The following is a 26,050-nucleotide window of genomic DNA, read 5'->3' on the forward strand; positions in this document are numbered from 1 at the left end:
AACCGAGCATAGACCAACATCAAACCAGCATAGACCAACATCAACCGAGCATAGACCAACATCAAACCAGCATCAAACCAGCATCAGACCAGCATCAACCGAGCATAGACCAACATCAAACCAGCATAGACCAACATCAACCGAGCATAGACCAACATCAAACCAGCATAGACCAACATCAACCGAGCATAGACCAACATCAAACCAGCATCAAACCAGCATAGACCAACATCAAACCAGCATAGACCAACATCAACCGAGCATAGACCAACATCAAACCAGCATGGACCCACATCAAACCAGCATAGACCAACATCAAACCAGCATGGACCAGCATGATTTCCATGCTGGTTTTTCTATCAGGACAAACAGCGTTGATTTCGACATGATGCCAGTCAATGAACACGTCTCGTCATTCAAAAGTAAACAGAGCCGATGAGTTCCGAGATTGACCATGCTCAGTTTCGTGTCTCTTCAGCAAAAACCCCGGATGCTCGTTCATGCGTGCCAGTGTCCGCACAAGCGCGTACAAGAAGGTTGACTGCAGTTCCCTCAGTGGCCGACCGTGTCGCTAGGAGTGAGAACTGAAAGTTACATATAGCACCTTTAAAACATTCCAATTTGTTTCATCATATAAGGAGATAAGCAAAGACGAAACAAAGCAAAACAAGACACATTAGCACTCTCACTCATGTGTTGACTCATAAGAGAGTCACGACGGAGGAGGTCATCACACCTGTGTGAAATGCAAAAGAAATATCAACAAGACGTCAATAGAGACACTCTTACAATAGATGATGACAATCGTCAACACTGTGGCAGCCGTTCTACTCTCTGTGCTCTCTGTTGTTGTATGTAACCAAGTCTCGCTCATGGAGAGGTCTCGCGCTGAAATCTTGCGCGAGAACGTAGTTGTTGCAGAAAGAAGGAGAAAGGAGTGAATCGTAGAAATCAGATACATCTTCAGCCATGACAATCTTTTAGATAGCACTGAGCAACGCTTTCTGTACTCCAACACAACAAACGGCACTCACTCCTCTCTCCTTCTTCCTGCAACAACTATGGTCTCGCGCGAGACTTGGTTACAGAGAGCACAAGGTAAAGACACTTTATTTAACGATCTCAGCCTGTCAGTAGCAAAAACAAGCGCTTTTAGTGGCTTTGTGTTGGGGTATGCGCGGTGCCCCGTTTAGTTACATTGTATCTCATTTCACGGCTGCCGGCCGGTGCTCCCTCCCTGAATACTGGTTCGATTTCAATAATTGGAGCCGAATTTGTCAACAGAGCTGTCAATCATCATTTTGACAGCATCAAATAACTAATTATAAATAAACTTGTCAGAAAAATTAACACTTGGATGTAAATCAGCATGATAATAACTAACTATAATGACAGAAACCATGTTTGAGAAAAATTTATCGGGTGGGTATTTTGATTTTATAGTTTGACTCATGTCCCACCTGTTAACATGGAGGAGGCAGGCTTTATGACCTATACTGCAGCCAGTCAGCAGGGGGCGCCCGTTTTGGCTTCATTTTTTGGGAACTGTCATGTCGTCCATCTTTTTATACAGTCTATGGGTTAGACTGAGGGTTTGTTGAACCACCTTTCTGAAAAGGACCCCTGCAAGAACACGTCCAAAAGAAGCCAAAATATCCAATAAATATTGGAGGATTTGCTGGTTGCGAAAGATCAATTTGTTTCCTCTAATCTCAGAACAGATTTATACTGTTCAGGCAGTTTCTGTCTTTAAGGCTGTGGAACCAGCAGGTAGAAAAACACACAGGAGACTCAATGAAAGGTTGTGATGGTGTACTTCACCTGGCAGTGCAACGGTCCCCTCTTGTGTTGACTGTCATTATTACATCTTTACTGAGCGTTATTAAGCAACAGTTAAACAACTTACACTGCACAAAGACAAAAGAACTATAGAATAGAGACAATAACAACAATGCATTTTTCAATCATTTATTCACAAACCAAAATCACATCATCATCATGGAGTTTAGACAACTCCAAGCATTATGGCAAACAACCATCTTTGGTCCAATCAATTCTGTCAGCTTTCTGTCGAGTTACTACCAGTTTAAAACCCCGGTGAGTAGAAACGTGTTGTTTTTGCTCGTTCTGTTTTAACCACTGTGTGATGAGAGAAAGATATATTTACCTTACTGTTTAAGTCCAGATACTGTTCATGAAAAACAACCGAGGTTATGGGAATGTTTTCTAAGGTATTTGACGAACTTTGGTAAATGTAATCATTCTTTTATGGTGCTAAAACGACCGCTAATGCTCTGGTTAAGTTAAGGGTAATATACAGTGATGTGTTTAGTTCAGCTGAACTGCAATACAACAGATTTCGGTTATTAAAATGTAAATGTTCAATTTGTAATAGTAGTAATTTATGAACAGACAAAACCAGTTCATTTCATTTGCAAGCGTAAGATTAGTTTGTTCCTTATCAAAGGTAAATAATTAGTTATTATCCCGCACTATTTGTGTATCTGTTTCTGAGGACAGAACGACAGAATCTGGAGGATTCAGTGAACGCGAGCCCAGAGAGACTGTGGATGGTCGACCGTAGGATCTGCCAGAGAGGACATCAGACTTGCTCATCTCATCGGGATACCAGATAAGAACACAAACACACTGTTGGCACTACCCGGGTAGTAGGACTTTGAGAAGCAGGAGTTAAAATAGTGCTCTCTTGATCAAAGGAACATTCTGGTTGAGAAATTAATTCTTAAAGAGACTCATCTGGGAAGTTTTCCATTTTACTTGTTACTTTAAAGAAGCTCTATTTTATTTATTTATTTTAAATTTTATTTCATGTTTTTGATTCAAATCCTGCAGCACGGTCAATGTTGTTCGCTGTAATGTGTCAACTGTTCAACTCGATATTAACTCTCCATCTGAGTTTTTTAAGGCAAACTGCTCATTGAACCCAGGTAGATGTTAGCGTGGCTATAATTCCCATTGGAGTACCAGAGGCACTACATATGGATGAAGGTAATACATCAATGTGTCAGATCGATTTTTCAAACAAACAGGACTAAGACCTGGATCACAGATATTTTGATTATTTTCGTGAGCTCAAAGAAAGTTATACATATTTAAAACACTCATGAGTCAAACATTAATTACAAAAATGTCATGATTTCCCTTTAATAAGAGGTGGTCTGTGGGACAAATTCTTTGGGGTCACAGGGGTATTCTTTCCTGCAATACCACGATTGGCTACTGGGGAAAACTGGGAGCCGAGCAGCAGCGCTTAATTATACGTCCAATCCCCGAACGCCATCCCAGACAGACTTTTTACTCTTTATACTACGTCACCGGACATCAACAGCAGATCAATCAGCCAGAGGTCAGTGTCCAGAAATGACACAACAGAGGAACCTACATTGATTTTGAATCATTCGGCCACTGACAGGATGGATGTATTTGAAGTGTGTGGGGGTCATAAATGACTTGTTTAGTGCGAGAAGTGTGTCGCACCAGTGTCTCTGCTAACTCTCTGTGTGTTAACACAAAGCATGTCAAAAATCTCGGCCGATCCGGTCGAGGCAGATCAGCCGTTCACCAATGAGTCTGGTTCTGCTCGAGTTTCATTCACAGCTTCCAACACTTATTTTTGGTCGGTTTTAAATAATGATAAATTACTTACAGCTATGACTCGTCAGATTTTTGCTTCAGTTTAAGCTGAGCTCTTTGCAGAGGAAAGGATCACTGCTGGAGAAGATGGTTATCATCTTCGCACTTGCCTCCGCTCCTTTCTTTCGCACCATGTCGATCACGTCTCGTGCTTTGTCGGCCCTGGGTTTGACTCTGGCCGCCTCACCCTCAGCATCGTTTAAAACTTTGCACCGCAGAAGTTCATCCAGCAGCTTGTTGAGAACCGGGTCGGACACTCTGTCGACAAAGTGTGGCCGAGCCCTTTTTAGCTTCTCCTCTGCTGAGGTGTTGCTCCTCATTCTTGGCTGGTTGTCGTCTGGAGAAGCGTTTGAAGATGAAGCTGAAAAAAACACATGACTGAACAATCAGCAGCCATATACATACAGAAAATATAATAATTCTTAAAACTACTCCAACCAGACAAGGCTGAAGATACTCTACTTGTAAATGATTGTCCAAATTCCCATAAAAACACAGAAACAACAAATGTGTGTAATGGCCTGTCTCTACAGAGGGTTTAACTGTGAACAGTGATCTGACCACCAGTGCCGACCCGCCAATGGGAGGATGTCACGGTTCGGGGTCGAAACACCCAAAAAATGTTGGACACTGTCTGATGACATCATATCCTCCTGACAAAGGCTTCATTCACCTTAGGTGAATTATACGTTACCTTAGGTGAATGAAGGAAAAGCATCTTTTAGATGTAATCACTCCCCTGCTTGGAGAGTATTGACGTAATCATGGAGACTTTAAATTCGGGATGGTTCAGTTTGTCTACGAGCAGGTTGTGAGGTCTACAATCTCGGATCCCATAGGCTATAGTCTGAGACGATGTAGCATCTGGGGACACCGGTGAACGTGCCGGGCGGTAAGCGATAAACAACTTCCCATCAAGACTTCCTTTTCCGCGTGCTGCATTGTTAAAGAAAGTTTTCTTGTGATTTACTTGATATTAACGGGTCTTACCTTCGCCCACATTTCAACATCATGATGCAGATTTGTAAGAAGTAAAAACTCAAGCTTTGTCAGGTCTGTCCTCAAGAGGAAAGACAACTTTTAATATGCTTGTTTGTTGAACGGAGGTCGGATTGATCTGATGCATTTGAGGAAGTCGGGAAATCTGAACGCTGAACAGCTTTCGTGACAGAGCGTCAAGGGAATTCATCTCAAGTTTAATTTTAGATCTAGAACAGATTTTTAGCTGTTAGCATGCAGATGTTTGTTTATAGAGAATAATAAGAGGCTAAATTGTCGTCAGATCACACTGATAGGAGCCGGGATGTCATCACAGACTGTTTTTCCTGCATATGCTGCAGCCTGCTGATACGTGATTCGTCAATATTACTCGGACTACAAGCGTAGCTCAAACGGAAACCAGAACACTTGCCGTCTAGGAAATCCACTTCCTACAGATTCTACTATGTAGAATATGTAGAATCTGTAGAATCTGTACATAGAGATTGTGAGGTCTAAGACTGGATCTGTGAACCTGTCACATGACCAGATAGTCTGGAGCTAACATCTGTGCTGACCAGGGACCCAAACCAGATTCCTGCCTCATTTGTCACGAGAGATGAATCTGGTATAAACTCTGTGTGAGTGTGAGCTCGGCCTTAGAAGTGAGTGATAGAAAACTTTAGTGCATGTTGATAAACTTTATTATAAAGTTAAAGCCGCCTGGTCTCCTCTGGTCTTCTGTCATCATCAGGATTCTGTACAAACTGGCAGCACTATTAAATTATGTATCAAAATAAATATCTGTATTAATCATATTCTTAAGAATATTGTGATCATATTTTGTGATGTCAGCCATGTTTCATCCTGAAGAAAACTGAAAAATGTGATGATTCAGTTCTTTAGCAATAATAAGCATCATTTTACTGTGATTATTGAGTTCTAACTCTGAAAAGGAGTGTCAAAGTGTGTAATATGCCTCACATAGTATCTCTGCCTCTCCACCTCACAGGTTAAAAGCTTTGACTAAAAACTGAGTGATTGTTTCTTTACCTGGCAGGTGGAGGCCATACTCCCACACTTCCATCCTGTCTGGATCTCGCACCATCAGAGTCACTTCCTCTGTGCTCGTCTTCAGGGTGATCTCAAACGATGCGTGGTAATTAGGTCCATAGTTCTCAAAAAACAGCGCATGCTGAAATGAAATGCGAACGTGTCATTATGCTTATTGGCTGAGATCAGACTTGTATTCACGAGCTGCATTGGTCGTGTCTGATACTCACTGCAGGCTGGATCATGTAGCCCTCTGGGTTACTGTGGAGGCTGTAATGTTGGCTTTTGTGGAGGAGACAGTAGGACGGGGCCTGGATGTACTCACAGTTCTCATATTGTGCTTTTACCTGCGACGATATCAGATGATCGTGTTTGACGACTTTTACACTTGTCTTGTGCATTACGATGTAAACCTGTTCATTATACATGTGGACAGAACTCTGACTCAAAACAAGCAGATGCTGTCAAGTGCTTTTCTGGAGGCTGATTTTACAACATTAAGTGTTCAGACCAAAAGCAAAGCACGTTTTTTGCCTTGTGTTACTGTGTTCAGTATTTGATTCTTGTTGGTCAATTACGGCACGTTAAGGGCTGCTATTTCTGCATATAAGACCAGTGAAGAACAGGCTGTTGCTGGGGTCTCAGCTCTAATAAACAGACTCTTGAGGACTAACTCTAATCATATCAGTCCGCAGAAAGAAGCTAAAATAAATCGGAGACGAAAACAGCAGGGAGAAAGCAATAGAGCTCAAAAGGTATAAAACGATGAATGCTACGACAGAGAGACCGACATAATTGAAGCTTGCACATGAAGTAAACATTAAACAGAACACATGGACTACTGCAGAGTTTAAAGACCTGTCAGTCGAAGAGAAAATGTCAACAGACTTCACTAATTACGAGGCAAAAAACCTCAACCAGGTGTTGCAGGGATTCGTGTGGTCCTGTTCACCTTGTTTAGGAATAATTGATCCAAACTCAATTCAACATACAAACATTTTTTTTCCTAAACCAACCTCAGGACTTCAGGTGAATCACAATGAAAACAGCGACTTAGTGTGATTGGCATTATTCAAGTCTCCACCTGAATTATGTCTGTTTATCTATTTCTATTGACTTAGAAACCTCACATAAAAAACTGCTTTGCCTTTGGTTTGAACAAACCCTCAGAGGTTATTTAAACAAACGAGTTAGCTCTAATGGTGAGCGGTGGGTTTACCTCCTGCAGAGGTACGTTGCCTGGCAACAGGATCACACTGAGGATGAGGTGCATTCCTCTGTACGCTGGTCGCAGGAACAGCAGGACTTGGCCACGCACCGGTGTGGTCATGAAATTCATGAACCTCTTGACAAGATCCCACACGATGCCAAAGGCAGAGAGATGAGGAGTTTCTACCACCACGTGGGTTTCAGTAATCTCCAGCGGCCTAATGACGCTCATGCCATCGTCAGTGATGTGGAGAACAGAGAGGCTTTCTGAGACCAGTGCTGTGAATATTCAGAGTTTCACTTAATTAGCCCCGTTACAGTTTCATGTTACAGTTTCATGTTATTTCCATCTAAAAGGCACAGCAGTGTTCTTACCAGGTTCAGGCTCACAGTGAGGGAGGTGCAGCTGACAGATGGAGTCCTGAGGACACGTGATGCTGAACAGCGGTCCTCCAGGCACCTTGCAAGCAGGTTGAAGGATCGTTGTATCCCAGATCAGGGTCTTGTACGTGACCTCCCCCTCGTGGGTCACTTTGAACACCAGCCCAGTCAAAGAACACTCAAACACACCTGAACTGGGGAACTTGAATCTGCATGAAACAGAAGGGTTTAAAGTGAAAGAAAAATGATTATTACAAGCTGGTTTTTCCACATGTTCATAGCTTTTGCTTTTGTTTATATTATTGAGTAAGGCCCTGAGAAATATTTTTCCAGCTCTGAATTATTTGTTCACAATTAAATAACATTTGATCATCTGGAGGAGTCGTTAATCATGTGCTGGTTAAATAAAATGTTCACAGGTTGGAGTCTTTACAAGACGAATCGCAGGTGACGTCATCAGTCGTTCTCAACAACAGTCTACGCCTGTGCAGTTTTTTTCCTGCAATGTTTCGTCTTGTTTAAGATCTTCGGTCAGAACTGGTTTAAAGCTGTCCTTTTTACTGTCCCCTGAGCTGGCAGTGAAGAAGAGGCTCCAGACAACAAAATATAAAAGCAAAGTAATTTTCTGTAATTTGATCCAGATTCAGTTAAAACGCTGAAATGTTCTGCAAACCACCCACTTTGGTAAATCCTGTGATATTCTGGAGGAATACATTATTCCAACTTTATTATAAGACTCAACTTTTCTGTCTGTTTCATCAATGAAGAAATTGTAGGGCCCTAAGTTAGAGCCTTTTTGTGTGTGTGAGAGTGTGATAGATATATCTGTTGACTGATATTATCAGATGACATCAGACAATCACTGACACATTAGTGTTGGCGTGTTTGTTTACTGGAATAAGAACTTTTGAACAGAAAACAATAATTAAGTGTTATTGTCATCCTTCAGTTGGTGCAGCAGAGCACACTCCGACTCCATAGTTCATAATCCTATCAGGGTCTCTGGTTGTGGGGGCGGGGCAGACCCATGAGGAAAAGGTGTAACACAGATTTAATTGATATAGAAACTACTTTTAATTGTGTCATTAACATACATAAATCAATGTAGAATTATGATTACATCATTTTAGTTTGATAATGTTACAATGTTAAATGTTATAATGACGGTTATTTCAAGGATAGTTCCAGAAAAACTTCTTTTTTCTTGACTTTACTGGACTGAAAACCTCAACAGGCAGAGCCCAGAGTCTCGTTAACATACGAACAGTTAAACTTAAAAATAACACATGAAACAGATGATGTTTTATTTGACCACATTTTAAATACTATTTAATTTTGTTGCTAAAATTCATCCTGAATTAAACTTTTTACTGGGATCAGGCAAATTGAGATTTTTGGGGAGTAAAATAAGTTTTGTTTCTAAAGTGTCGTTAAATGTTCTTAATAAACAGCTAAAACACTCAATAATATAACGGAAAAAATGATAATGTTTAGAGTAGCTGGCAAGGAACTTGGAGAAAAACAGTTTCCTCATCCTCTCAGATTTCTTACCTGTATGAAACGCCGAGTCGTTCTGTCATCACCTCAGGTGTAAAGCTCAACCTGGCCTGAAATCAAAATCAGTCCGTTATTTTTCCAGTGAAACCAACTTAAAGGCCTTTCTCAAACCGGATCCTGCCCCCTCCCGCTCCGTCACAGAGAGGACTCTGTTTGTTGTCACACTGACAGCTGAAGGAAGAACCCTTCATTAAGGTGGAGGTACAAAATACAGCAAGAAGGTTCAGGACCAACTCCTGTTTTTCTAGTAGAGACAAGAACTGTTGTACCTTTTCATAATCATGGATTTGTATCGTATTACCGTTGATAAGCTGCGTAAATAAAAATAGTCAGTGAGGTGGCAGACTCATTACATTTCATTCAAAAGTCTCTGTGAATATAGCCTACAATGCTTTTCACTCAAATGAACACATCCACCATTTTCTAGACCGGAGGAGGGATGATTTGATTTTAAATACGATGTAACCTTTAAGTAAACGTCTGTATGACAATAGTAAAGGTTTACCTTAGTTTGAGCTTTACTTTTATACCATTAGTGGCATGAAACTTCTTTGTACAGCGCGTTTGCATAGAGCTTAGGGTTGCCACTGAATAGTCAATCAAACATTAGTCACTGAAAGGAGTCTTAGTCAGCTTAGTTTTCATTGGTCGTGTCGTCGCAGATTAGCTCGTTTGGCGACATTTATTTACATGAAAATCTTTTAGATTACTTCAACATTGATATATTTGGATAACTAAATAAATACCATTAATGTGTGATGACTGGTCGACTATTGGCTTACACAAATGACTACATGTCAACAAGGAAAATCTTTAGTCAGGGGCGGCTCTAGCAGACTGTTGGTTTTATAACATACTCCAACTTACTGCTGACTGGTTTAAGATTGTGTGCAAACGGAGCAGTAGTGCACAGGGAGTGGGTGTAGGTGTTGGTTTAAGAAAGGCCTGTAGTGTCCTGCTATGACAGAACCAGAAATACTCACATTATCCATTCTCAGGGTCACAGCACTGGAAATGGTCAGAGATGTTTCATAAGAGTTTCCAATTAAAACTGAGAAGGCCGGGTGGAGGGGCTCAGTGAAAGTGGTGTGGACTGTATGAAGGAGAGTTTTCTTGTCACCAGACAGCAAATAAAAAGACAGAATCCCAGCGGACCAGTCCAGAAACAGCCCCAGTCTTCTCCTTCTGGCCCGGAATGCTTTTACATCAATGAAGGGGACAGGAAAAAAAGTTTCTCCGAGCCCGGGACGGAAAGAATAACCACTCGACGAAAAGTCACAACTCCAGGCTTTGTCACTGTATGGCATGAGTGTATCCTGGCGTCCTTTTCTCTTTAAGCTCTTGTATGCCGCGCCAATACTCCCGGCTCCCTCCCACTCCACCTCCCAGTAGCAGCGCCCGGTCAGACCCTCTCTACACAGCACCTGGATCTCTTCCTCAAACCTCTCTGGGTGATCAGGATACGGCTGCTTCTCTTCAGAATAGTTCACTTTCTTCTTACACTCAGACAGGAGGAGGTTTTCATGCACTGTGTTGGGGTCGAGCGTGAGATCACAGGCATCTATCCAAGAAATGAAAAGTGTTAATTTCAGTTTAGCCCGTTTAATGTAACAGAGCAGAGGAGTAACTCGGTGAGTAACACGGAGAGAAGCTTACACTTGTTCAGAAGCTGCGGGTTGATCCAATGCTCTTCATCTTGGTCAACACTGAGGCAGAGGACAGAGAGGAAACACTGTCAGCTTGGCAGTCATTATAAAGGCCATCAGATACTAATGCATACATTGTTTAGAAGGTATTGGAAAAATCATCTGTCCTAACATGAGGCTCTTATTTCATTTTCTTATTGCAAAGAAAAGTAAATCTGCATTCATCTAAAATATTTTCACACAATTAGATTTTTAATAAAACGATGTTTTCAGTTCAAAAGCTGTTTGAAGCCTGCGTAATATTTCCTATCTGTAAGTTAACAGAACCTTCTGACAGTTTTTGTCTTAAGTTAGTTGGAATAGTGTGCAATTAGTTTATCCCAAAGTCAGACCTGAATTATGCAGAAAACCTGACAGAAAAGAATACTCTTGATTTTCCTCGCTGACGGTCGCTTTCCTTTTCAGACTGTTTGCTTCATCTGAGTGTCAAATTTGTTTCTTTTTCTTTGGATTTTCACTTATTTTTGAAGTTGTATCTGTAGTCATCCATCTTTTCTTTGTTTGTTCAGCCATAGTAGATTACTGTTTACTCGCAACACTTCCAGAGACCGGAAAAGCAGCCTGTGATGCCCTGTGTCATCATGTGTTTTCTGTGTCATCCTGGAGGTGTGCCTTTGCAGGTAACTAATCAGAGTAACTCAGCTCACCTGGGGTCCGTTTCAGAAAGGTGGTTCAACAAACCCTCAGTCTAACCCCAGACTGTGGTGTGATTTACCCTGAGCTGAAAGTCGCTGGCTTTTTGGTTTCAAAACAGCTGATCTGAGTTAGTTCAATCAACTTTGAGTAGGTTCAGCCGGAGCTAAGTGCGCGTACGCTGATTATAAAAAGCAAGCATTAATGGAGCCCCAATACCACGATTCGCCATGGCAACGGTACACAAAAAGAGGTCCTCCTACGTCACACCAGTGGAGCTCAAAATCCTCATGCAGACGTTCAGCAAATACGAGCATGTTTTTAGAAAAATAAAGTTACAAAAAAATAAAGTTACACAAAATCTACAAATGATGACTTTGACACAGATTTGTCTTTTGATTATTTTATTATAATTATAAGAGACTTTTGCCAAAGGGTCAGAGCAGCACAGACGTTTTTTTTTAAATTCAGTAACCACTCAAACACGCGTGTGATACGGGCTGAACAAACAAAGAAGTCGAATGAGGATTAGAGGGAGGAGGCGGAGTGGATCTCTGAGTTTCCTGAAGAAAATCTGTCTCCTGTCCGACTCGAACGGAGAAACCTAAAACATGCAGGAAGGTAGCTCTCCAGGAGCAGGGTTGGAGACCCCTGCTCTTCAGTATACTAACTTGAGTTTTTCCAGTTTACATCTTGGGTCCTCCAGTCTCTCGGAGAGCAGCCTCACTCCCGCCTCTCCTGGGTGATTGAAGCTGAGGTCCAGCTCTCTCAGGTGGGAGGGGTTAGACCTCAGAGCTGAGGCCAGAGAGGCACAGCCTTCCTCTGTGATCCCACAACATGACAGCCTGTAGAGAAAATGACTCTTAATAAAAACACAAGGCCACACAACATCCTGTTTGGCTGTCTGTACATATAACTGCACAAATCTGATCAACTGTTTTATAAGATATTGATACCTCAGTATCTCCAGCCCACATTTTGAACTCCCAAGACCAGCAGAGAGCAGCTGCACTCCTAAATCCTGCAGGTTGTTCCGACTGAGGTCAAGTTCTCGCAGCTGAGAGTTTGAGCTGAGAACTGACGCAAACACTTGACAGCATTTATTTGTCAGGTAACAACCACGCATGCTACAATAGAGACAAAAATAAACCGCCATTAAACATTATAGTAACAAGGAAACATTGCGTGAAGATGCTGCTGTCGCCTAAAACTTTCACCTGAACTCCTTCAGTTTACAGACTGGACCAATCAAGCCAGCAGGAATGAAAGTCAGCAGGGTTAACTCATCGTTGAAATCTTCCTCCTCCTCTTCCTCCTCCTCCTCCTCCTGAGAGTTATACCCACTATAATCCTGTGGATAACTGTATATGCAGTCAGTCAAGTCCAGGGCTCTCAGTGATGATTGTTTCCATTGAAGGATGGATGCCAGTCTGTGACAGTGTTTAAAATCTAGAGTGAATCTGGACAACCTGTACAAAAACATCACATATCAATTATAAAGACAGCGTAGTGAAAGTGCATCAAGATTTAAATTTGTTGGGATGAGTAACATTAACTATGAAGTTGTTAGACATACAGTACTGTAGTGTAAATATTTGAGTTTCTCATATTTTTTTTAAGAATTAAAATACAAAACTAGTTAAAAGTCTAGAGGAACAGTTCAGACTTTGAAATAAAAGGTAAATTTGTATATTTGCCTAATTAATTAGTGGCATTTATTAGGGGTGCAAACAAGTACTTACTAAATAAATCATAATCAAGTTACAAAAAAATCAATTTTGTTGTCCTATGTTTTTTCTACATTTTATCCAAGTCCCCTGTGTCATAATAATAATAATAATAATAATAATAATAATAATAATAATAAGCGCTTTATATTAAGGTCCTTGTAATAAGCGTTAATTAACAGTTAATAAGACCTTACAAGTCCTTATAAGATGCTTATTAACATTAAATATACATTAATAAGACTATATAAGTGTCAATAATAGTATTATTATCACATTTTTATTAGATTATGAGACATTAATAAGCACTCATAAGATACTTGTAAACAATTTATAGGCAGCTTATGAGCGTTTATAAAAGCCTTATAAGTTTATTATAATTGTTTATAATAGCATTACAAACCTATTCATTGAGTCTTACTCACTTACCTATTATGCCTTTGTTAAGCCTTTACTATGCTTTACAGTTGCTTTATTATGATTAATACATACTTTACTATGCAGTAATTAGGAATTAATTATGCACTTATTAACAGTTAATTATGCTTATTTGCAGTTACTGGAACTAAAGCGAGAACGGTGCCTTATTGAGGTTAATAAATCCTTTATTATGCACTTATCAACAGTTAATTAATAGTTACTTATGCTTATTTGCAGCTACTGGATCTAAAGCGAGAACAGTCCCTTATTGAGGTTAATAAATAATCTATTATGCAGTTATTAACAGTTAATTATGCTTATTTGCAGCTACTGGATCTAAAGTGAGAACAGCACCTTATTAAGGTTAATAAATCCTTATTATGCACTTAACAGTAAATTATGCTTTTTTGCAGCAACTGGATCTAAAGCGAGAACAGTGACTTATTGAGGTTAATAAATCCTTATTATGCACTTTACAGTTAAATGCTTTTTGCAGCTCCCATTTGTAATAATAAAGGATTTTTTAACCTCAATAAGGCACCGTTCTCGCTTTAGATCCAGTAGCTGCAAATACGCATAATTAACTGTTAATAAGTGCAAAATAAATTGCTTATTACTAGCATAGTAAAGTATGTATTAATCATAATAAAGCAACTGTAAAGCATAGTAAAGGCTTAACAAAGGCATCATAGGTAAGTGAATAGGACTCAATGAACAGGTTTGTAATGCTATTATAAACAATTATAATAAACTTATAAGGCTTTTATAAACATTCATAAGCCGCCTATAAATTGTTCTTATTGTATCTTAAGTACCTTATGAGTGCTTATAAATGTCTAATAATCTCATAAAAACATGATAATAATACTATTATCAACACTTATATAGTCTTATTAATGTATATTTAATGTTAATAAGCATCTTATAAGGACTTATAAGGTCTTATTAACTGTTAATAAATGCTTATTACAAGGACCTTAATATAAAGTGCTTCCGATTGTTAGCAGTTGCAGGTGTCTGTTTATAGAGATCAATAAGAAGCTTAATCATCATCAGATTGCCGCTGATGGGTGCCTGGATGTCATTAAGACACATAACATTTCGCCTGCTTTTGCTCTCCAGACGGACTGTTTTTCATGCAAACGCCGTATCCTGCTGATAGCTGATTGGTCAATACTACTCAGACTACAAGCGTAGTACAAACGGAAACCAGAAAAATTGCCGTCTCGGAAATCCATGGCCCCCGTCTGTAAATAGTAGCCCCAATAGATAATATATAGATTTTTTTTTTCAATAGTTATTGACAGGCGGGGGTTGGGCCCATATGGACTGCGGGGCCCCCCTGCCCCCGCGGATCTGCATTCATAAATAAGACCCCAAGGCACTTAAACTCCTTGAGCCTGTCAGTGGAAAAACAAGCACCTTGACTGAACAAACTTTGATTGGCTGAAGTTACCGCCCAAATTACAATGCAGCCATTACAGCAGTTGTTAGGACATTGTTAGGACATAAACCATTTCAAAAGTTTTTACTTGTCATTCATCCCAAAATGTAAAGTAGGGCCCAGGTTCAGAAATACAGGAATTATCCTTAAAACTGACCTCAGTGTCTCCAGTTTACAGTCACGACTTTCCAGCACAGCCAAGAGATCTCGAGGAAGAAGAACGTTGTAGTTATGAAAACACACCAGGCAAAGTTCTCGCAAGCATGAGTCTGATGACTGAAGAATGGAAAGTAGAGTGGCAAGGCCATCATCACTCAGATGCTCCCTTGTAAGTCTGTAGAAATAGAGGAAACAAATTGGAGTGTCATGTTTGCCTAGTGGTAAGGACATGTATCATTTATTGTAGTAGCAGTGTTCCACCACTTTGATTCCAGCCAGGGACCCAATTAAGCCTCATTTTTACTAAGTGCTCAACTTCCAGGGTTGAAAAACAAACCTAATGGGGAGCTGCCATAAACACCACCAGAGCACACAGAGAAATAACTTTACCAGAGGAAGATGAACTGACAGGGAGAGAGTGACTTCCTTGGTAAGTTGTTTATTTTTTTATTTAGCGCTATCTTTTCTGGTGGAACAGTTCACAGGTGTCTGTGTCTGTCTGATTTGTGGGCCGTTTAACGTTTATCTTTTTTTTTATGTGATCACTGCGAACACAGAGCTTTCTCACTGTTTTAGGGGGCTTATATATAATATATTCTGTGCAACTAGCCTCAGCTATTTAAGATCTTTATCATTCAATAGAACCAAGAACATCTTTAGGGAGACTAGTACACTCTTTGCTTGAACACTCCAGAAAAACACAATTATGCCTCACTTTGAATTTTTTAGAAAAGTTACATTTGATCTCAATTTAGTTTGCCATGGCAACCTTCTGACACAAACAGCTGATCTGAGGCCTAACACAGTGTACAGCATGCGTACAAACAGGGGACTTTAACAATTCAGAAAAAAGCTGCCTGGCAGCAAGATGAAGCGGTGGAAATGTTGACTAATGTTTATTTCTTTTAGTGGGACTCTTTTTAAGTGGCTAAAGTACATTTTGCTCCAAATCCCCTCTACAGCATTATATAGCCTAGCTTCCCTGATGGTGTCCAACATGGCTTGTTAGCTTGCATAGTGTTTTCCATACATTGATTTGTGGCAGCCGTGCTTTGGAGTCAGGATTGTTGTTGGCTTTTCCCCACAGCGAAGAGATGAGAAGACCAGATTGTTTTAAGTTATCTGGTTTAATTAAGCAGCAAGTTTGCTTTAGGCCTATTGAACCGCCTCTCTTAGCATTTTCTACTACTTTTGTCTATTGTCTACTTAATAAACAACTCCTGTCAGCAACCACCACAAAAAATTATTGACGTGGGAAACAATATCTTTAAATAAACTTGCTAATAAATTAGCCTTGAGAATAGCTTTGGTCAGCAAGTGTTTGCCAACCCCTCACTTCTCTCTTGCTCCACCTTCTCATCAACAAACCAAAAAGCCAAACCCAAGGCTTCAAAATCAAAGTCCACAAACCAAAAGGTGGACTTTGATTGCAAAATCAATAAGGAATTAATCAAATGAATATTGCACACAAAAATTCACATTACGTCAGAACTCAGCTTTTACCTTTGAAACTGAATTCATAGGATACTTACACAGCTTTCTTGCAGTTCTTCATTACCAGGATAAGTTTCTCAGCTCCATATGGTGTATAACATTTTGTTAGATCAAGTTCCTCAACCAGCTCCCCAGATATCTGCAGCATTGTGGACAGTACTGAGCAGTCAATGGGCGAAAGTGTTGCTCCTGCATCCAGATACATCCTGATGTCATCCTGAAATCTCTCTTCTTTAAGCTCATACTTGCAGAGAAGAAGATTCATACACCTCTTTTGTGGGATGTTTCCTGCATGAAAATTTCTCAGGTACTTCTTCATCTCCTCAGCCGTCTCTGAGCCGCTCATTGTCTGTGGTAGTGAACTTTGGAGCATCGTCTGATTGGACTGCAGTGAGAATCCAAGGAAGAAGCACAGAAACAGGTCCAACTGACCTTTCTCACTCTGCACTGCTTTATCCACAATTCTCTTCTGCAACTCAAGCAAGCCCAGGTCAGTAGGGTCAGCCTCCAGGAAAGACCTCAAAGTGCTGACGTCCTTTGTCACACAGCAGTGGAACATGTAAAGTGCAGCTAGAAACTCCTGAAAGCTTAAATGCACAAAGCTGAACATCTTTTTCTCGTACAGGCCGCGTTCTTGTTTCAGGATTTCTGAGCAAAATCCACAAAACACAGAAGCTCTGTCAACGTCAATGCCACATTCTCTGAGGTCCTCTTCGTAGAATATGATGTTTCCTTTCTGCAGCTGTTCTAATGCCAGCTTGGACAGACTTAAAATCATGGCAGCATTCTCTGTTGACTTCTTCTTTTGAGCCTTCTCACTTGAGCTCTTCCCATATTTCTGTGCTGTTCTTTGGGTTTGAACTATCAAATAATGTATGTACAACTCTGTCATCGTTGTGATCTTTCGACTCCTCAGGTCACTCCACCCTTTCTCGAATACCTCAGCTATGATCCAACAAAAGATTGGGATATGGCCCATGAAATAGAAGCTTATCATCCCTTTGAGATAGGAGAGGACTTCTTTGGCCTGACCAGCAGTGCCAAACCTCTTCATGAAGTATTCCTCCTTATGTTGGTCAGTGAACCCTTGGACCTCTGACATCTGATCAACATATTTCGAAGGGATTTGACCGGCTGCTGCAGGGCGGGATGTTATCCAGAGAAGAGCATTGGGCAGCAGGTTCCCTTTGATCAGGTTAGTCAGTAGCACATTCACCGTTGATCGCTGATCTATTTTACTCATTCTCATGCCCCCTTCAAAGTCCAGTGGGAATCTACTTTCATCCAAACCGTCAAAGATGAACAACACTTGCTTATTAACAAGTTCCTGTGCACCTTTAAGTGGTCTCAGTTCAGGGTAGAAGTGTAGAAGAAGTTGCAGCAGAGTGTATTCACCCTCTTTGAGCATGTTCAGCTCTCTAAAAGGAAGCACGAAGATGAAATCAATGTGCTGGTTTGATTTTCCCTCTGCCCAGTTTAGGGAGAAGTTTTGGACTGCAACCGTCTTTCCAATGCCAGCAATACCTTTGGTCATCACTCTCTGGGTTGAACTCTCTTTTGCAGGGTGTCGTTGAGCAAAGTTTTTTCCTGGCTTGAAGATATTCAGGCAGTCGATCTCTTGATAGGGAGAATAAGGTGATCTCTCATGTGGGAGTTTAAACTGATCTAGAATCTCGTGTACTTTGATACCATAATCCTCAGTCTGTTCAGTGATGAAGAGTCTTGTGTAGACGTTCTCCAGTCGTGATTGGCTGTCTGATGTGCCTTCATTTATGCACGTATACTTTTCCCTCAGATGGGCTTTATGCTTCTGTTTAACACTCTCAATGATTGGATTCCTTTCCATGACTCCGTCACCACCTTCTAAATGTCTGTCTGTCCTCTCCCCCTCAGTGGTTTCTCTCTGATGTGGATCTTTCCTGTCAAAACATCAAAATCAAAAATGAGAAAAACAGCATGAACAGCATCACACACGTACACACTTAACTTTAGAGTTATATTGCTTCTGAAATGCTTTGGATCCATCATCCTCAAACTGAATAACCTTCATTTGTGGTTGAAGACATACAAGTTTAATAGTGAGTGTGTCACTTTAACTGACCAGCAACATATTCAGGTCATGCTCTCCATATACTAGAATACTTTGAAAATATTTGGGTCTGACATCTGAAGACATTTTAGTCATCGACTGTGAGACTGGGCATTTTTCTGAATCACGATTTAAAAGACGACAAATAGATTCCTGTTGAGATTATTTCCCATCATGCTCCTGGTGGAAATTTAAAAAAAAGAGCAAACAGTGGATCAGAAACAAGCAGCTTTTGGCCACAGCTGCCTTTGTGTTTGCATGTAATACAGGTTATCGAGGCCCTAATGTTAGCCTTGTTAGCATTAAGAGCTAGCAGGCCCTTGCAAGGCATTTCCTTCCTCCTCCCCACTTCAAGCTGTCACTGGTGAACCAGACCCAACTGCTAGTGCGGAAACAGTGGGTCAACCAACGATAGTGTCACATTCAGGAATAACAAAGTGAAAGCATGCCCCTCTGAAGACATGGTGGCTACGTCCATTACTTATACTGTGTGTGTACCACACCAAGCGAAACATCTGAATGTAGAACTAGGAATGGGTTTGTGGCATTTAGGCCAAAATGTTCACTAGAAGAAGATTGTGTAACTTCTTCCTTCAACAGTTACATAGTCTTGTGTTAAAGTTGTGTTTTTAGCATGTTGTTGTGTAGACTCTGAACTTACCTCTTCTCTAACAGACTCTCACCACTGTGTCCTTCCACAGGTGGATCAATGTCTTTCGTGCTCTTCATCTTTCCGTCTTCCTCTTCTCCTGTCTCTGCTGAGTCACTTCCCTCTACATCCTCGTCCATCTGAGGTTCTCTTGCCGCGCCTGCCATCTTGTTTGGAGACAGGAAGTGGTATCATGGTTAAGTCAAGGCATGTCAGATTAAACTCTTCTCTTAACTCTTCAAATGTACATTAATGTGAATTAAAGTTGCAGGATCATCACGTACAGTCTTTGTTTATAAATAAAACATTAAGCAGTGGCCCTGAGGATACACTGCATTATTAGAAAACACACGTATCAAGATAAAACACACACAACACAAACAAATAGCACAAAACACAAATAAACCCACAACACAACCAATCGTGTCAACAAAACCAAATTAAACAAGAGCAAATAAGACAACACCAAAAGTAGAGACAACACAACCTCAAAATGCAACCCAGCCAAATACAGTCAACACAACCAAGTTCAGACAACAGAACTAAATAGAGACAACACAACCTCAAAATGCAACCATAAAACAACCAAATAGCAAAATAAAAAACAAACAGACAGCACAGCCATACAGGGTCATTGGTTGTCATATTGGTTGTGTGTGTTTCTCATATGTCTTGTGTTTGTCTACAGGTCATTTGTGTTTGTTTATTTTTCTTATTGCAGTGTGTTGAGCGCTTAGGGCCACCGTACTTTGGGCTTACCTTTAAAATCCAAAAAAGGCCTAAAACTTGAATATTTGATTTCATGTAGATGGGATCAAATATTTTTACGCTGACAGCAGGCGAATCATCTTCTAAAGATGAAGCGGAAACAACAATAATGACTGATTTCTGATCATCTGACATAAAGTCAGTGTGTACTGTAGTTCAAAGGCATTTCCACAAACAGCTGTTTTTATGTAAGACGACAGAAACTCAATGAGTTGTTACAAGTTAAGTTACTTACAGTCTCCTGCTGTGTGGATTATATAGTGCGGCATGTCAGAACCCGGTGACGAGAACGTTTCAAAGTTGGTCTGCGGACACTTCCTGGTCCTTCGCTTCCCTCCTTGTGGACTTTTGACCTCACAGAATGACCGACTGTGCTGTCTGCACAGGTTAACATGGGGTTACTGAAAGACATTAATCTACAACAAAGACGTTCTCAATATTAAATGATATCTTTTAGAAAAAATGATGTGTTTGCTAAAAGATACACAGTGAAATGTTTAAATCCAAGGAGGAGAAGAAAACTTTTAAAATGCTCGTTTGCTGAACAGAGGTCGGATCGATCTGATGCATTAGAGTAAGTCGGGAAACCTGAACGCTGAACTTCTTTCGTGACACAGCGTCAAGGGAATTTATCTCAAGATGAATTTTAGATCTAGAACAGATTGTTAGCTGAACTTGCTGCAGATGTCTGTTTATAGAGATCAATAAGAAGCTAAATCGTTGTCAGATTGCTCTGATGGGAGCTGGGATGTCATTATGGCAGATTTTGTTCCGCCTGCTTTTTCTCTCCTCACTGACCGCTTTTCCACCGCAGCCGTGATATGTGATTTGTCAATATTACTCGGACTACAAGTTCAAACAGAACACTTCCCTGTCCACATCCCTGCCTACAGATTATACATTCTATGTAGAATATGTAAAAAGAGATTACTCCGTGATGTAATATTGTCCAAATAACAAAATGCAAGTGAATAAAAAAGCCTCAGTAATCATACAAAATAACACAATCTGTTCATAAATAAGAAAATTAAAGGAAGATTAAATAATTAATATGAGCAACAAAAATGATTATTCCAATATTGTTCTATCTTAATCAATTTACAGATCTTAATGAATAAAGGTTTCTTAAATATCTAGGACTTTAATATGACTTTAAGATGTCTGTCTGTCTGCCTGTCTGTCTGTCTGTCTGGAAACTGAAAGGTTTGTAAATTGTTTTTAAATGAATTGTTCCCTGATCATTCGTACATGTAGGTTTGACAGGTGATGGAGCTGCTCAGCTGGTCTTCAGTAGGTTATACCTGACTTCACTACGGCTGTGTTCAAAATGCCGCACTATATACTACACACTATATACTACGTACCACATACTGCGTTCTGGGGTAGTATGTAGTATGGAGTCAAATTAATTTAGCAGCGTGCTACGCCAGGCGGAAGCAGACAATAACCGCCGCTTCTTTAGCTAAAGCGTCCCCTTCTGCTGGATTGCTGCTGCGGTCTGTCATTTCAACTGCCGATGTGATGTTCCAGCACTTTGCATTGTGGGATACAGTTGACGAGGTCCGATGCATTCTGGAGATTTTCTCCGAATCAGCACCACGTTTTTGACATACTGCACATTTTGCTTTTGTTTGCATACTGCATACTTCATTTTGACTAAATCGGTACATACTGCTAGAACACAGCATATTTATTTTTACAAAGCCTAAATTGTGCGCAAGGTGGAAATAAACAGCGCGTGCTTCACACTGTTCCGCCCTGCCAGGTCCACTGTTTACAGTCGCCGTTTCGACTCCGTTACTCCCTCTGAAGCCGTCCAATCATTACGCCTCTGTGCGTTTTACATAGAAGACGAAACGTAACGGAGGCGTAAAAATAAATCCCACCTTGAACTGGCAGTGTAAAAGGGGCTTCGTAGGGGCTAATGACTCTTATTCTGACTCTTAAGGATTTCTTATTTTGCTAATTCTCCTCCTCCGTCCCCGTGTCTCGTCCTAGTTTCCTTCCTAACTAGGAGGAGCTACGATGCAAGGAAAAGACGAAGCAAGAAATAGTGCGTTCCATTTGTATTCGGAAGTCGGAATTTCCGACTGGAACGGCCCCTGAAGTCAGATTTCCGACTCGGAAAGTCTTAGGAACCTCAACAACCCAGACCTCATATCTCTGTGCATGAACAGTAAAAAAGCTGTAGTATTAACTGTTTATTATCACTTCTGTCTTAATTGTGTCTCATTAAATCAGCCGTACTCACAGTACTTTCTAACTTCTATCTGTGGACGTGTTGTGGACCTCATATTTGTTCTGTAGTCGACTTGTTGTACTGGAACCATAGACTGTACTGGAACGCGGTCAGCTCCGGTGCGATGTCATTCCCATTTCCAAATTCCGACTTCCGAGGTTAATGGAATGCACCATAAGTAATGGACAGACGCAGGGTGCGAACTACGGGGGAGCCACGGGGGTCTCAGGCCCCCTTAATGAGACATGAGCTCCCCTGAAAAAATTATTTGTGAAATTTTGGGGGGGTCTCTAAAATATTGGAAAAATGCTGTTTTTCCCATGCATTTCCTTTTTGTTTTGTTTTTTTGAATTGTCATAATCATGGATCATGTGTAAAATTAGGCTATTTTTAATGTATGATTTGCGCATGAGGGTGATTCACCATTATTTCACTTTAATAAAGATACCAGCCTGCATGCAATTCTTGTCCTCGCCATTGAAGCGTGGGGGCGCTATGTCTTAAACGTCACTTTAAATCAAATGAAACGAAAAAAAAGACCTGCTCTGGACCATTTGCGCTGGAGCCGCTGGCCCCGCTCAATTTCGGTGCTGATGGTATTTACTGCCATGTTTTGCAGTCTTCGTTATGTCTAAAAGAACACAAGGAAACCTCTTGGCAAATTTTGGATTTACAAAGAAATCAAAGAATGACTCTGAGGAGCAGCAAGAGGTGAGTTCTTCGGCAGATGCTAGGACAACCGACACCACCGCTGCACCTGCAGGGACTGCAGCCGGTGAAAGCCCGCCAACAGCCGGGCCCTGGGTCACGGTGACTATACAGGACGACAGCTCTGATGACGGTGACGCCATCTGCCTCTCTCTCCCGGCTAACTGGACCAGCCAGCAGTGGAGAGAATGGAAGTCCCGCAACACCTGGCTGTTTCTTAAGGATGGAAACTGGGGATGCACAATTTGCAGAGACACAAAAACTCTTCTGCTTTCTGAGAAGGTAATTGGCAGGCACTTATCAGAAGAGTGGATTAATGGAGATGTAAGCAGCCACACACAAAAAGGGTTGCTTAAAAAAATCTATAAACATCGTGATAGCATAGCACACAAAAGGGCTGTTGTAGTCACAGAAAACAAGCAAAGGGAGATTCTGCCAAACAGAATACTTGAGATAAATTCCAAGTTAAAAGAAGAAACGGCAACTTCATTCAGATCGGCCTATATGGTGGCCAAGGAAAGGCTGGCGTATAAAAAGCTCCCTCCTTTAATGAAACTACAGGAGCTCATTGGCGCAAAAGTAGGCACTGTGCATAAATCAGATAAGTCATGTGCTGAAATTATAGGCCATATTGCACAGCATATGCGGATGAAGTTAGTCTCAAACATTAAAGAGATAAATTCAAAAATCAGCATAACCATTGATGAGAGCACGGTGCACGGACGCGCGTAACTCATTATATATGTGCGGTGTGATGTGAGTGGGAAAGGAGACGTGGACAATGTATTTTTAGACATTACAGAACTGACACAAGGCACAGATGCGGAATCCATTTACAACAGCTTGAGACAGAGTTGGCGCCAAGCAGGATTAGATGATGAGTTTTTGGAGACCAACCTCATCAGCATCGCCACAGATGGAGCTGCACTTCTCACCGGCAAAACCACTGGACTGATTGCGAAGCTTAAACGTGACTTCCCAAAAATTCACTCCGTACATTGCCTGGCCCACCGCCTTGAATTGGCTGTCCATGACTTTCTCAAAGAGGTTGCTGGATGTAACCACTTCATCTCCAAGCTGTACGCTCTGTATCACCAGTCCGCAAAGAATGCGTGATTGCTTGATGAAGCGGCTGCAGATCTAAATATGCAAATTTTGAGAATTGGGCAGATATTCACCATCAGGTGGGTGGTGAGTAGTTTTAATACTGTATAAGCATTCTGGAATAACTACCCTGCATTAGCGCGCCACTTCAAGACAGCACGCGAGGATACATCTCGCAACCACACCGAGAGGAAGAAATTCCTGGGGCTACACAAACATCTAACAGACTCCGGGTTTTTTATGGATCTGGCTTGCATGAAAGACATACTCCGTGAGCTGCAGGGACTCTCATGTCACTAGTGGATGCCACTGGCCAGATTCAGCAGACTACTGATGTACTGACAGCCATGAAAAAGAGTGGCGGTAAATCCACACTGAAGGCTGAACAGCGCACATCCCTGGGCCTGTTTAAAGATGTTTAACTTGTTGAGGGCAGGGGGAAAATCAACCAGCGTCAGTTTTAGCAGTCTGTGATTGACGGCTTTAAAAGGCGAATGCCGGAATCAGACCTCGTCCACATGTTAAAACCCCTGGATAAGCACTTTTGGCCACAGGACTGCAACGCATTGATCCTGTATGGAGAAAATGAAGTACGGACACTAGCTAAAAACTTGGTGAGTCAGCTAGAGAGGCAGTTGATGAGTTCCACGACTGGAAGTTACAAGATAAAGCACCAGGCAAAACATTGGGAAAGCTTTGTACAGCAAGCAGCACATATCGCCCCACCCCATCAGAGTGTGAGAGGGGGTTTTCTGCTGTCAATGACACTGACAGCAAGACCCGCAATAGACTGCATGAAAACAGCCTCTCATCGCTCCTTTTTGTGGCTCTTAATGGACCCCCTTTGGAGAGATTCGACCCAGCACCCTTCATCACATCCTGGATTAAATCAGGTCATCGCCTGTCCACATTGTGGGCTTCTGGACCAACGGCAAAGGAAGCTGATCCCAGGCCTTTGTGGTCGCTTCTTTTTTAGGTAAGGGCTAATCTGTATAAACTGTATTATTCATTGTTAGCACTGTGTTGTATATGATGTTGCTGAGGATTGGCTCTCTTGTAGGCAGCCTGGCCGATTTTTTAAAATTATGATGGTCATGCGTGTGTGATGTCATTGATTGGTTTGTTGATGCGTGTTATAGTATTTCAGAGGTTATTTTGCGCATGTTAATGCGGACTTGTTTCCTTGTAGTCAGACTTGCATGTTTTGGTTTTGATTTAGATTTTATTCTGATTTGATGCGGGTGTGGAGGTTGGATGTGATATGTGCTTATATGTGCTGACATAACGCAAGTAGGCATACACTGGGCAGACACATCAGTGTAATAAAAAGCACCCCACAAATAACCTATCAGTGCAAAAGTATTCTCTTATCCTCTATCACCTGTTATTAAGTTTCTTAGTTGCAATGAAAATTAAACACAACAAACAATCAGACAAAATTTAAAGTTGATTATGAAAAGCTGTGAGGAACTTTCATCTTGTGTCGATCTCGGCGACCACCAATGTGCAAAATGTTCACGTTTTATCTTACTGCTGATCTTGTCCTGTACGTGTATCAGTCGTGTTTTTAGCCCCAAAATCTTACCCTGCTGTCTTTGACAGTCAAACTTGTCACACCGCGTAAAGGCACTTCCGCTCTGCGTTAATCTCCTCATCTGACACTGGCCGTTAGGGCTGTTTCAGTCTGTTTCATAACCTGCTAAAAACTCCTCACAAGAGCTTTAAAATAGTAGGCTAAATGATGATACACACCTGTGAGAAAGAAGAATTTGGTAGCCTATCTGTCCTCCTTGATGAGTCTTATTACCGGTATGGTTGAGTCTGATCTGCAAGTTTGGGCTGTGAAAAAGTCAGACAGCGATAGACTTGAGGTAGCAGGAAACAACAGGCGGGGTTTAGGGACCGTCTTTAAAGTGCATTAAGATCATTTTGTAAATTTTACTGACCCGATCCGTGTTAAATATATTTTAGTTTTAACTTTTTTTACCCATACATGATATGATTTTTCTTACAATGGGAATAATTGGCACGATAACACAATTTTTTATTTCAGTTTGAAACTTTTAGTAAAAAAGATA

General features: G+C 41.0%; 1 protein-coding gene and 1 pseudogene across 1 annotated transcript; one reads left to right on the forward strand and one right to left on the reverse strand.

Annotated features, from left to right (window-relative positions):
- Window positions 1–1,994: 1,994 nt before the first annotated feature.
- LOC138604780 (NACHT, LRR and PYD domains-containing protein 12-like) lies at window positions 1,995–20,263 on the reverse strand. Its single transcript, XM_069676768.1, has 15 exons — window positions 20,157–20,263; window positions 19,166–19,320; window positions 16,454–18,334; window positions 14,920–15,096; window positions 12,389–12,640; window positions 12,128–12,298; window positions 11,843–12,016; window positions 10,489–10,538; window positions 9,816–10,393; window positions 8,827–8,882; window positions 7,270–7,484; window positions 6,905–7,173; window positions 5,916–6,032; window positions 5,686–5,827; window positions 1,995–4,015 (listed from the first exon to the last, which is right to left on the reverse strand). Exons 2-15 carry the CDS (start codon window positions 19,318–19,320, stop codon window positions 3,693–3,695), a joined length of 4,560 nt encoding a protein of 1,519 aa, XP_069532869.1. The 5' UTR covers window positions 20,157–20,263; the 3' UTR covers window positions 1,995–3,692.
- Window positions 20,264–22,787: 2,524 nt separating this feature from the next.
- Window positions 22,788–24,948, forward strand: LOC138604781 (E3 SUMO-protein ligase KIAA1586-like; annotated as a pseudogene).
- Window positions 24,949–26,050: the final 1,102 nt, after the last annotated feature.

Source organism: Semicossyphus pulcher, unplaced genomic scaffold (genome assembly GCF_022749685.1).
Source record: "Semicossyphus pulcher isolate SPU_LCO1_2020_fin unplaced genomic scaffold, fSemPul1.0.p SCAF_27, whole genome shotgun sequence".
NCBI classification, from domain to species: Eukaryota; Metazoa; Chordata; class Actinopteri; order Labriformes; family Labridae; genus Semicossyphus; species Semicossyphus pulcher.

Coding starts and splice junctions, on each gene's coding strand:
- LOC138604780 (XM_069676768.1), bottom strand. CDS start 19,320: ATGGCAGGCGCGGCAAGAGAACCTCAGATGGACGAGGATGTAGAGGGA. Junction 18,335..19,165: donor GAGAGTCTGTTAGAGAAGAG/GTAAGTTCAGAG, acceptor ATGTTTTGACAG/GAAAGATCCACATCAGAGAG. Junction 10,539..11,842: donor TGTAAACTGGAAAAACTCAA/GTTAGTATACTG, acceptor CCTCTGCCTCAG/TGTTGACCAAGATGAAGAGC.